Source organism: Lissotriton helveticus, chromosome 10 (genome assembly GCF_964261635.1).
Source record: "Lissotriton helveticus chromosome 10, aLisHel1.1, whole genome shotgun sequence".
Classification (NCBI taxonomy): domain Eukaryota; kingdom Metazoa; phylum Chordata; class Amphibia; order Caudata; family Salamandridae; genus Lissotriton; species Lissotriton helveticus.
In genome coordinates this window covers 246,713,350-246,725,460 of record NC_136071.1, presented here as the reverse complement: position 1 = coordinate 246,725,460, position 12,111 = coordinate 246,713,350, and the positions used below count along the sequence as shown (strand labels likewise).

Sequence of the window (12,111 nt, the reverse complement as noted above, 5' to 3'; positions counted from 1 at the left end):
ACTGCCTTTCTTGTTGCCATTGCCTCTACTCACAGAGTGAGTGAGCTTCAGGCTCCTTCTTCTCAGTCCATCCGGACAAAGTGGTGCTAAAAAGAGCCCCTCTTCCTACCTAAAGTGGTCACTCCTTTTCACATCAGACAGACTATTACTCTGCCCATTTTTTCCCCCCTCCACACCCTTCCAAGGAAGAGGAGAGACTCCACCGTTTGGACCCAAAATGTGCGCTGTCTTTCTACCTTGACCGCACAAAGGATTTCCGGGTGGACAATCAACTCTTCGTTGGCTATGTGGGTGCCAAGAAAGGTTGGGATGTGCAAAAGCAAACCATTTCTCGGTGGGTCATCTTTTGTATTAAGATTTGTTACGCTTTAGCTAAAAAGGAACATCCAGTGGAACTGCAAGCTCATACCACTGCTTTGTCACGTGGAGTCTCACATGCCTCGTGGGCTTCTATGCACACATTCAACAGACATTGCGGCCACGTGGGCTTCTATGCACAGGTTCACCAGACATTACTGCTGGATAGTCAAGTTCGGAGGGATGGCTACTTTGCCCATTCTGTCCTCCAGGATTTTCTGGTGTGAACTTAGTTAGTAGTCTCTCCTCCGGGGTTGGTATTGCTGGGGTAGGGGAACGACCCTTACAATGCTACTTTTACGACGAAGTACCATTACAACGCAACTTTTACCCCGCAGGTGCCATTACAACGCATTCCATTACAACGCATGGCATTACAACGTAGGTGCTTTTACAACGCATGGCATTACAACGTAAGTATAGTTAAGGTAAGTATTTAATTTTAGTTTGTAATTTTTTTAGTTTAATAAATTAGTGTATTTTAAATAATTATTACATTTTTAATAAATTTTATTTTTTAATAAAATTAAATAAAAAATGTTAAATTAATTTTTAATTTCTTAATTAAATTTATTTTAGAATAGTAATTTTTACCCCTACACTATCCAACACTTACCCTACTATTACACCCCCCCCACAGGAGTTAGAATAGTAATTTTTACCCCTACACTATCCAACACTTACCCTACTATTACACCCCCCCGGAGTTAGAATAGTAATTTTTACCCCTACACTATCCACCACTTACCCTACTATTACACCACCCCGGAGTTAGAATAGTAATTTTTACCCCTAAACTATCCATCACTTACCCTACTATTACACCCCCCTGGAGTTAGAATAGTAATTTTTACCCCTAAACTATCCAACACTTACCCTACTATTACACCCCCCTCGGAGTTAGAATAGTAATTTTTACCCCTACACTATCCTCCACTTACCCTACTATTACACACCCAAGGAGTTAAAATGATTAATTAAAAAATACATTTAAAATTTTTAAAAAAATTACAATTATTTATTGATTAATTTTTGTAATTTAATTAAAATTAAATTAATATCAAAAAAATACTTACCTATACTTACGTTGTAATGGCATGCGTTGTAAAAGCACCTACATTGTAATGCCATGCGTTGTAATGGAATGCATTGTAATGGCACCTGCGGGGTAATAGTTGCGTTGCAATGGCATGCGTTGTGAATGCATGCGTTGTAACGTCATACATCCGCTGGGGTATCTATTTTAAGGGAAGTACTCTATAACTAATTGTCTCTTTCAGATGAGAAAGTTACTTACTTCGGTAACGATGCATCTGTAAGAGACATAAGTTCGTTATAGATTCCTTACCACCTCACCTATCCTCCCTGCTCTGTGAACTGACTTTTAGAGATCAGGACACCCTTGCAGGGCCCTAGCGTGGCGCACCAGTCATCAGTGTCTTTCATGGCTTTGCGCTTCTGGCATGGAAAGTTGTGTCAGAACTAACATCAGCATGCAGGATTGGCGCCTATGTAGGCACCGTGACGTCATCCCGGCAACAACCTACCGACACACAGGGGTACTGCTGAAGAAAAATGTCCTGATCCAGTCCAACCCCTGGGGGTAATTCTAAGGTAAGGAGTCTATAACTAACATATGTCTCTTACATATACATCATTACCAAAGGTAAGTAACTTGTTCCTCTTTGAGTATTGACATATCCCACAGTTGCCACAAGGCTGATGGACTGTGGGACCACGAGTGTTCCACAGAGTCTGTGGATACTTTCTTTTGGCGTGTGTGTACCAAGGCGTCCATCAGGTTCTTGCTCCTTTTGAAGGAGAACATTGTTTTTTCAATCTTGAGGCTCCCCGAGTTTTTTCACTAGCTTCGTCACTTGGTTGTAGTTTGCGCCGTAGGTAGTGACAAAGATGGGTCTTGGCTGCCAAGGTTTTTTATATGTACCCATAAGTTCCTTGACAAAGTAAGTGTGTATGTGTTTTTTTTAAAAACATGTTTTTATAGTATTAAACATGGAAGGCGATTAAACATACAGTTGCAGCATCATAAACATATATGGTACATTTACAGTCAGGTCCATTTAGTATCGCATCTTTAAATCAATAGGAATTCTGGCCGATCGGATACATATATAAAATAGCATAGGTGCACCTAATTATAACTCTCAATCTGAAATGACCTCTTCCTCGTCTAGCCGCGGGGGCTCACATATATCACCCCTGAACTTATTCCATGCACCCCATATTCGCTCCCACTTCCCAGGGCATCCGCGGTGGATAAATACCGCTTTTTCGGCCAGCATTGCTTCATCCATGTCCCTGCACCAGTCCCTTAATGTAGGCAGCACATCGGAGCCCCACAGCCTGGCAATATTGTGTTTCGCCATCATCATACCCAACATAGCCCAATCCTGTTGACGATGGGTTAGGTCAGTTGCTTCCCATATATTCAACAAGCAGCGCCGGGGATCGGGCAGCAGGGAAACAGTTATGGCCTGGGAGATGGTGCGCATCACAGCAGTCCAGTACGTTGCCACCCAACCACAGTCCCATATAGTATGATAGAATGTCCCCTCCTCCCCACATCCGCGTAGACAATACATATGTGAAGCCTTTCCTATCTTGTAGAGGACCGTTCTGGTGTAGTATGTGCAGTGTAATATTTTCAGTTGGACTAATTTAAGCCTGGAGGGGATAGCCGTCTCCCGTGGGGAGGAGAGGGCCTCTTGCCACTACGAGTCATCGAATTCACCAATATCACGAGACCAGCTCAGCCTCAGTTTAGAGGACATGTCAGGAAGGTTGTTAACCAACTTGCGATATGTGAAGGATGTCGCTTTGCACGACATATGTTCCGTCAGCAACCTATCTTCAAGAGGGGTGGATTCCTGCAGATCCATCCCCGCCGGGATGGCTGTTTGCAGAGCATGTCGAATTTGGATATATCTAAATCGCTCCGATTGCGCCATATCGTAATTGGTTTGCAGGAATGAGAAGTCCACCAGCTTGCGTTTTTTCCAAAAGTCTCCTACCACTGAAATGCCTATGTTGTCCCAGGCCTGGAACCCCTTACTGCTGCTTAAAGAACCCAACCTGTGCGAGTCCCACAAGGGTGTCATTTGCGTGATAAGATCAGAGCTATGAAGGCGCCTATGTGCTTTGTACCAGAGTTGCACCGAGTGGCGTGTAGGTCCCAATAGGTCTGAGGCCACACCACGACTGTAGAGGTTCCCCAACAGACCTCTGGATTCCAAGCACTGTCTGTCTGCTAAGTATGCAGGCTCAGTCTGTGGGGCATGCAACCAGTAGTTGATTTGCTTGAGGTGGGCCGCCTAGTAGTACAGCTTGATATTTGGGAGTGCGATACCTCCGTCGTACCAGTCCTTCACCAGCTTACTTTGTACAATACGCGCTGGTTTCCCATCCCATAACAAGCTAGAGACCGCCGCCGCGATCGCTGTGAAATAGGAGGCCGGGAACGGAGTATTTTCCAGGAGATACAGGAAGCGAGGGAGTGACATCATTTTGTATAGGGCAGCTTTGCCCAGGAGGGTGAGAGGAAGGGAGCGCCACACCTTCACATCTCGTTTAAAATGGTCCGGGGGGGGGGGGTTCAAATTCAGAGCTAAGAACTCATCTGGGTTTGATGTAACATAAACACCCAGGTATTTGAACGCCATCTCGGTAGGTCGTAAGGGGCAGGGAGCAGGGGCTGGAGGCCGGCAAGAACGAAGAGGATAGATTTAGCCCAATTAATCCTGTATCCCGACACTCTCCCAAATTTTTCACAGACATTGAGGAGCTCTAGAATCGATTTTTGGGGGAAAGTGAAATAAAGAAGGATGTCGTCTGCATATAGGGATATACGATCTTCCCATACAGCGGACCACCGGATACCTTTAATAATAATAATAATAATAATAATAATAATAATAATCCACATTTGTAAAGCGCACAATCACCCGTAAGGGTCTCTAGGCGCTGGGGGCCGTCGGGAAGATTAAGCGAGCTATTGCCCAGAGTCACATGGTGCTGGGCTAACCTGCCGCCGGAGCCGGGGATCGAACCCTGATCCCCAGATTCCAGCGTCAGTCGCCCTGGCCGCGGCGCCACACCTCTCCCTTTAATGGAGGGTTCCCACCGGATCCAAATTGCTAATGGCTCAAGGATCAGTGCAAATAACAAGGGGGATAACGGGCATCCCTGCCTTGTCTCGCGGCCAAGTGGGAAGTCCCTAGAGATGTGTCCATTCGCCGCCACATGGGCCAGGGGTTTAGTATAGAGTAAATGAATCCAGGCGCAGAACTTGGGGCCGAAGCCCATGTGTTGGCTGGCTATAGATGGCCCCTGGAAGAAAAACTCTTTCCCCAGGTCTCAATTTACTCCTAACTATGAATGGACAGGTCTCACCCTGGGACCTTTAAAGTTAATGAAGTTCTTAAACCCTCCCCAGCTGCCCTTCCTGAGTGGAGAGGAGACACATACTTAACACCCATGTCTTCCTGCCAAAAGGCGTAAGCCATTCTTTGTGCTCCAGGAGCAGTTTTCATACCTCATGAAGGGGAAGCACTGACAGGGTCAGCTGCAGTGAGGCTTATTTTAATTAGCCTACAAGATGTACAGGCAAATAAATTGTTAACTTGATAAAAGTTACTTTTCCTAAATATTTATTGAAAAAATCATACTCCGCCAGTGAAGTTGATTTTTATTAAAAATTACAAATAGTGGCTGAATCATTCTGGTAGCTTGTCCCAAACCAAAGATAGCAAAATTATTAATATCTCAAAATTTGTTTTTCACATAGGTGCACAGTGAAAGAAGACCAGACACTGTAGGTACTCACCAGCACTACATTCTTGCATAAACCACTTATAAATAATAGGTACCCTACCTTGTGAGCTACAAGGCCTGCATAAGGGTGGCTTGTTTCATATTTAAAAGTGTTGCTTTTTCCTGTCACAAAAGGGTTATTTTGAGAGGCTTACTTTGATGTTTAAAAGATGCCTGAGTCAAACTACACAGTTGGGCCAAAAGCTCTAATTTCTATGTTAATCTAGCATATGGCATAACATCTGCTGCAGTCCACAGATGACATTTAATTTTTGTACGACAACACCATATATTATGGCCTTACTGGAAAATTAACTATGACAATTAGGAGTTAGCCAAATCTCTCATGTTTTAGAGATCAGACCACAGATGGGACAGTAGTGCCCCAGTGAGTACAGATATACCACCAACATAATTAGGCCACGGAAAATAAGGATGTCAGGCAAAAAGACGTACTTTCACATATAGACCTATCACTTTCTGTTGAACTTCAGGACACAAACTTCAAAACAGTAGCAAAACAAAAGTCTGATCAGTATAGTAAGTTGCATATCTCTTAAATGTAAGATCTTCTAAGCCATTTGATAACTTAGTACAGAACCGCTGCAACTTCTAAAGCGTCTACATGATGCAGAATAGTATATCTTTCTCCAACTTATGAAAGAAGTCCAAGTTACCCAGATCTGTCACAAGTGTTATGACAGTGGTAGAATCAGAAAAGCTTAAAACTTAGAGATATCACATGCACCAATGGAACAAACCCAGATTTTAACCCGTAAAGGTTAAACTAATGGCAACAGCTCATGTAAGTGAATTTGAGGTTTTTTTTAAAATGAAAAAAATACACTTAATACATTCATCATCAACAATAACATGATAAGTGTGTAGGTAAACTATAAACACAATTTTTGTAGAGCATGCATAGAATTCTTCCATATGAGCACCTTAATCTTATATAGCCTTCTATTTGTTGTGCCAAAAAATACTCACCTTTTTAATGTAAAAGATGATAAAATATTTCACAGTTGCTATTGCAGGAAGAAGTGGAGAGTAGAAAGTTCCAATCCAACAGATTGTTTGCCCATAAACAATATTTAGTACATTCTCAGGAATCTCAAATTCTTGTAGTCCCCACCACTGAACCAATTTATTTGGACAATATGTGACAATAAGTCTGAAAAAAACATAACATCAGCCATTTAAAATAAAGCAATTCTTTAAAACATTGGGTCTCATCATGATTATGCAAGATGTTTTATAATGCAGAGTGACTACAAAGTCAATTGTGCAATATCTTTTTTTAAATGGATTGCAGGTGTACTTTTGCATTCTTTGTAACAGGAGCCTTCAAACAAACTTTTGATCAAATAGGTTTTAGGGTAAATTTGAAGGATCGAACTGTCAAATCAAGTTGGAAGTGTGACCTCAGTCATCTGGGTGCCTTGCTATCTGCAACGGGTATGCACTGGTCTCAACAGTAATAATCTTTATGACCAACAAATTTACCAATCCGCTCTTTCACTTGGGGTAGCTCACTTTCTTCGAAGTTCCAAGAGTCTAATGGGAGTGTCTCCTTTGTATTGTGGGAGTTGAGAGAATGTATTGCTTGGTATTTTACTGAAGACCAGTGAGGATTTTTAGAAGTAACAAGATATCAGTTGCAAAAAATGTAAATATGGACATCTTAATATGCCTTCAGAGTTTTGATTTACAGATAGGGCTCTCCGAACAGACAATGCCCACCTTTAAACAAATTCTAAAAATACAAACTAATATCAACTCATTTAATACGGATAAAGTAGCCTTAGCGGCACAAACTCATGCATGGTTTGTGATTAATTCACATCAGTCTCTGCAAATCCAGTCTTACCTGAATGCCCATTTTTTGGGCCCAAATGAAAGAAACATTTCTAAAAACAAGATCAGGCATAAACTCAACCAAGAAGGTATGCCGACCTTGATTCAGCAATGGCCGAATACTAAATGTAGACTGTTTGGCTGGCCACATGAAACCTTACTGCACATAGTATGTGTGCGCCCTAAATTGCTTAAAATTCGCAGCACACTTTTAAATCTTCTATTTCTCAAGGCTGGGGTAAGATCTGCCTGCCTGGCCCTTATGTCTATCGGGAGAGGCTATTCCATTGCTATGTCAATTGACAAATTGTTTAGCTGCTGCTCACAAATTATTGGAATCTGCTATCTTAAGGCAGGCTTAATAAATTATTAATCATTGTGGTTGTTTTAGGTTGCGGACACCTTAATGATTTAGTGTCTATAAGCTAGTATGGTAATTCGGTCCTACAGATAATGTGAACACACTTATGCACTTTCATTGCTTGTTTGCACAATGGAAATAAATTGCTTCAAATTCTAGCCCTAAGGCAACTTCAGATAACTGGTTTTAAATCATACAGAGACACCTTCATGCCCATTTGCACCTTGGTCCGTAATGATTCAGTTCGTGCATATAGACACTTTCTAGCATATGTGCACAATGTAATGTAATATTAATAGTTTTTATTGTATATTCCTGGGAACGTAACCATAATACGTTATCAGTTCTATGATTACATCGCGTTTGTGTTAAAAAATGTTTATATGTGGTATCGATGTTCTAAATTGGCATGTAATCATAGAAACATTCTTCCTGTAGAGGTGCATATCGTTTAAAGAATCTGGGAATTGTGTTTCTTTTTATTATGCTTTTAATTTTTTTTATTGCAATGATCTTTGTTAATCAAGCAATAAGAAATGAATTCAATTCAGTAAACATGGACACGATGTCTCACTTGATGACCTTGGAAGACAAAAGTTGCTCTCTTTCTTAACAAAGCCCTTGAGCATTTTATGAACGGTTACATGTTTAAAAAGTTAATATTGTACCAATTTAAATGTTTTTTGGAAACTAAAATAAAAAAATGAAATAAAACAAAAAAATTATATCATACACATTTTTTAATTGATTGATTCCTCAACTAATTTAAGCACCAGGCAGTGCATTACTTCAACTAAAGTTCCTAAAGAACAGCATCAGCAACGCTGAATAACCCATGCCTCACCTTAAATTTTTGCTCAAAGTGACTACTAATCCTGAAACCAAAAATTTCCTAAAATAAGGAAGTTTTACATCACTGTTTCCAATTTTCACTGAAATCTTTAAATGGTATGGTGGAAGTTTCAGCACTGAGCTACTAAAGAGAAACTGGCTTGGGAAATCAGAGACAAGGGCATACCTACCGCAACTTTGGAGAAGGAACAAGCAATATAGCATTGAAAAATAAACAAGTGCCCTGGCAGTTTACTTATTCATGCAACACAAAGAATGCAATAATGTAAATAATGTGGATGATAATATAACTCGATGGGGCCAGGGCTACAATTATTATTCAGTTAAGACAGCAGAACATTTGAATTTTTAAAATACAAAAGATTCAATAAAGGAACAACCTCACTTCCTGAGGAAGAGATATCTGTCTATTAAGGAAGATGAATGGCAGAGACCATTTAATCTACTTAGTGGCCTCCAGGAAAAGTAAATGTTGCCCTCTGCCATCCCCCTGATCACCCACAAAGAGCCAAGTGCAACACCTGGCATTGTCATCTGGTTTAGGGCATGCAGAGGTATTGCTCAGGAAAACACCCATGGAGCGCCAGACCTGTCAAAAATTCAGGTCTCCAGTTCAATGCCCTTTCAGATCTCATCGGAACAATATAGAATCAAACCTTGACTCGCAAAGCTAAGGACCTAGTCAGAGGCAGAAAAACATGCTACCCTTGGAATCTAAGTGAATTGACATCCAAGGCATTAATGTAACTTGTTATACCAAGGAATGGGTACCCCCCCCCCCCTTTATTACATGGGGGTAGAAATGACAGACCTTCTCTAAGGGGGCAAAGGGTTTGTCCGTGGAGAAAAAAAGGCATTTTTGCACATTTCCACCATATGTACGATAGCCGCCATGCAGGTCTTCTGCTGGACAATGGAAAGTGGTCCATGAGTACATTTCAAAGTTGATGATTTGGTATATATCAATGGGTTCTCATAGAAAGCCTGTTAATTGGTAAATCTTCAAGCATTATAGCAATTGTCAACAATACACTCCCTTACGCATTGTAAATAGTGCCTTAAGTTTGCACATAGTGTGCCAACAACGTTTCACCAAACTACTAATTACTGCGCTACAAGGAAGTAGAATGCTCTTGCTTTACAATTAGAAATGTGATAAACCCAGGTTCAAAGGAGACTAATCAGAATATAACCAGTCAATCTGGATGCGTACACAGGGTCACTTTGTAATACTAACGCGAGTCCAAATGAATATATACAGTGACATATGTAATAATAGTGTTCTTCTTTTCTATATTATACCCCTTTTATTACATGAATTGTTGCTGTGCTCACCAGTTAAACTCTTGTTTCATTAGGGAGCATGAAACACTGACCAAGCAGAAACATAGCAATTGCATGCTTCCAACGCCAAGCAAACCACATGTGCATGCAATGACAATATCAGTTTAAACTAATTGAATTGCAGACAAGTAAAGTCGGTACTTACTTTCTTGGGAACTCCACAAAAATAGTCAAAGCACAAATTATAATGAAGTCAAAAATCATCAATTTGTACATTTCTTGACCAACTCGAGATTCCCAGCACTAAAACACAGAGAAACGGATACGAGGTTAGAACAAAGGAGTATGTGATGTTTAAAAGTTACCGAAGATTTTTAGATTGGACTATGCCAAGGGAGCTGGGGTAAATTGCTTTGGCAAAAATGGCTAAAACAAATGAATTCAGAACAGAACACTTAGTACCTCGTCAGAGGAGGAAAAAGCTGTATTAATGGTATTACAATAAAATACATAGATCCCGGAGCTAAAGGCTGTTAATGCAAAACATTAACTATGTCTCTTGAGGCATATAAAAGGAACTTGCAAAAAACAAGCTATAACTGTATTCACCTTTCTTGGAAAATAAACTTATATGAAGAGCGTTTACAAGCAATTGGATGCATTTCACACTACTTATTGATACATCTTTGTAAAGAAAATCGCTTAAAACTTATTGTTGTCATTAGGACTCCAAGATTTCAACCAGCATAATTAAGTAAATTATACACATTTCATTGAGTTCTGATTTAGAATGGCCAAAACGTAAGGGCGCAGCAATGAAGTAAGGCATGAAGTCACAAAACTCTCTAACCTTCCAATATTTGATTGAAGCGTTGATGCTTCTTTCAATATTGACTTTGCTTTAAGAAAGAGCCATCAATTAAAAGATAACTTGCCAGTTCAACCACTCCCTTCTATGTAGTGAAATTATTTACTAGTACTTTTGAAACATTTTTCGATTACACTGATCTAAGAAGTGATCTTATCAATACTTGATTACTGAAACACCAAAGTAAATGCAGATTAATGATAAGATTTTTGCTTGACCATATAATGTAGAGGTAATCGTGGTCAAACTTTTAAAAGGAACAATTGTCAAATAAAATACTGTGATGAAAAGCACAAAAACAGGTCAAGTGCAAGGATAATACATTTTCCCTTTCAATTTACCAGACCTCTTGGGCACAAAGTCCGAAGACACAGTATTCAACCGCACCTTCCTCGGCTTAGTTTTGCAGAAGAATATTGCAGATCTTGAACCCATTGAAAAAGTATTACGTAGTAGTGGTGAGTCAGTTATAAATATAGGAACCCTAGACAACTAGCTTTATATGAAGTTAGATTTACTTCACCAGAATGGGGTCTTCCTCGTGTCCATATTTGTATTTATATTGCAGTTTTTGCCAGCATGTACATGGCCAGATGTGTGTCATTGCTTTATCACGATAAATCATACTTCCAAAAAAGCAGCTGGTACATTGACAGCAGTGGATCTTACCACAGAGCAAGCTTCATGAAAGTACAATCCATGCGACTTGAATTTCAGTTACAATTAAACGATGGACCAAAGACAAAATACAAATTCACATTTAACATGTAAGGAAATAAAAAAACAGGGTCTATGTTTGCAATAAGTCACTCTTTCAAATGTCAATGAAAAGGCGGATGTGCTAGACAAATGCAATTAACATAACATATTGTCAGAAGATGCATCTAATTAGAAAGAAGCCTGGAACTTATAACTCTTTTCGGCCATTAACTTGAAGAACAATAAAACACCCCAAGATGTCATGAACAGAACCATTTAAAGCGAGAGAATCCAAGCAGTTGCTACAAAAGCGTTGGTTGGGGGCGTTTGAAGGGCAAACTTAGAGCAATAAGAGTATGAAAAGCAATGAACCAAACCTAGAGCCAGAATCAAAAAGGTAGCTTGGGCAAAGCCCAGGGAAAATGGTCGAATAAACCTGAACTATTGCTTGCCACCAAAATATCCCTAAAGCAATTGACACTGCAGTGTGAATTCTGAAGAAAAGTTTTTTTTAAAATCTCATAATTGATTAACTTGGCCTAACAATAGAATCCCCTTCTGAGTGATATAAATAGTACAAGAATTACTCTCCTAAAAAACATTTCAGCTATACAGATAAACCTATGAAATTCATAACATTATGTTACAGGAAAAGTGTGAACAACATGCTAGAAATATGCTGAAAAACCAAGAGTGCCATGAAAGCTATTTAAAACAACACATATCCTTTATCACAAACTCATTTGTGAATTGTGCATTGTTTGTATACCTGGAACCCTGAACCCCGAAGTTCCTCTAACATAAGCAAACATTCATCCGCAAGAAAATGGCCAGAGTAATGAATTAAACTTTGAAACTAGTTAAAGTAATATGTTATTGGTTGAAAGAAAAATATGCTAAGCTCTTCATATCAGTAAACACCTATTAACATTTTACATCAGTGGGTAACTTTGCATTACCATCCAAGAACGCCATGAGGTTGAACGCTGGGTGGGTTTTAAGT

The 12,111-nt window shown here is 39.8% G+C and overlaps 1 protein-coding gene across 2 annotated transcripts in view; it reads right to left on the bottom strand.

The window, feature by feature from the left end:
• The window catches only part of TMC7 (transmembrane channel like 7), a 430,401-nt gene that overhangs the window by 59,609 nt on the left and 358,681 nt on the right, over nucleotides 1–12,111 (bottom strand). For both annotated transcript variants that reach the window (XM_078665244.1, XM_078665243.1), the window contains exons 11-12: nucleotides 9,747–9,844; nucleotides 6,178–6,361 (exon numbers count right to left, since the gene is read on the bottom strand). In XM_078665244.1, coding sequence (XP_078521370.1) covers nucleotides 6,178–6,361; nucleotides 9,747–9,844 — 282 coding nt within the window. The remainder of the gene's footprint in view (nucleotides 1–6,177; nucleotides 6,362–9,746; nucleotides 9,845–12,111) is intronic.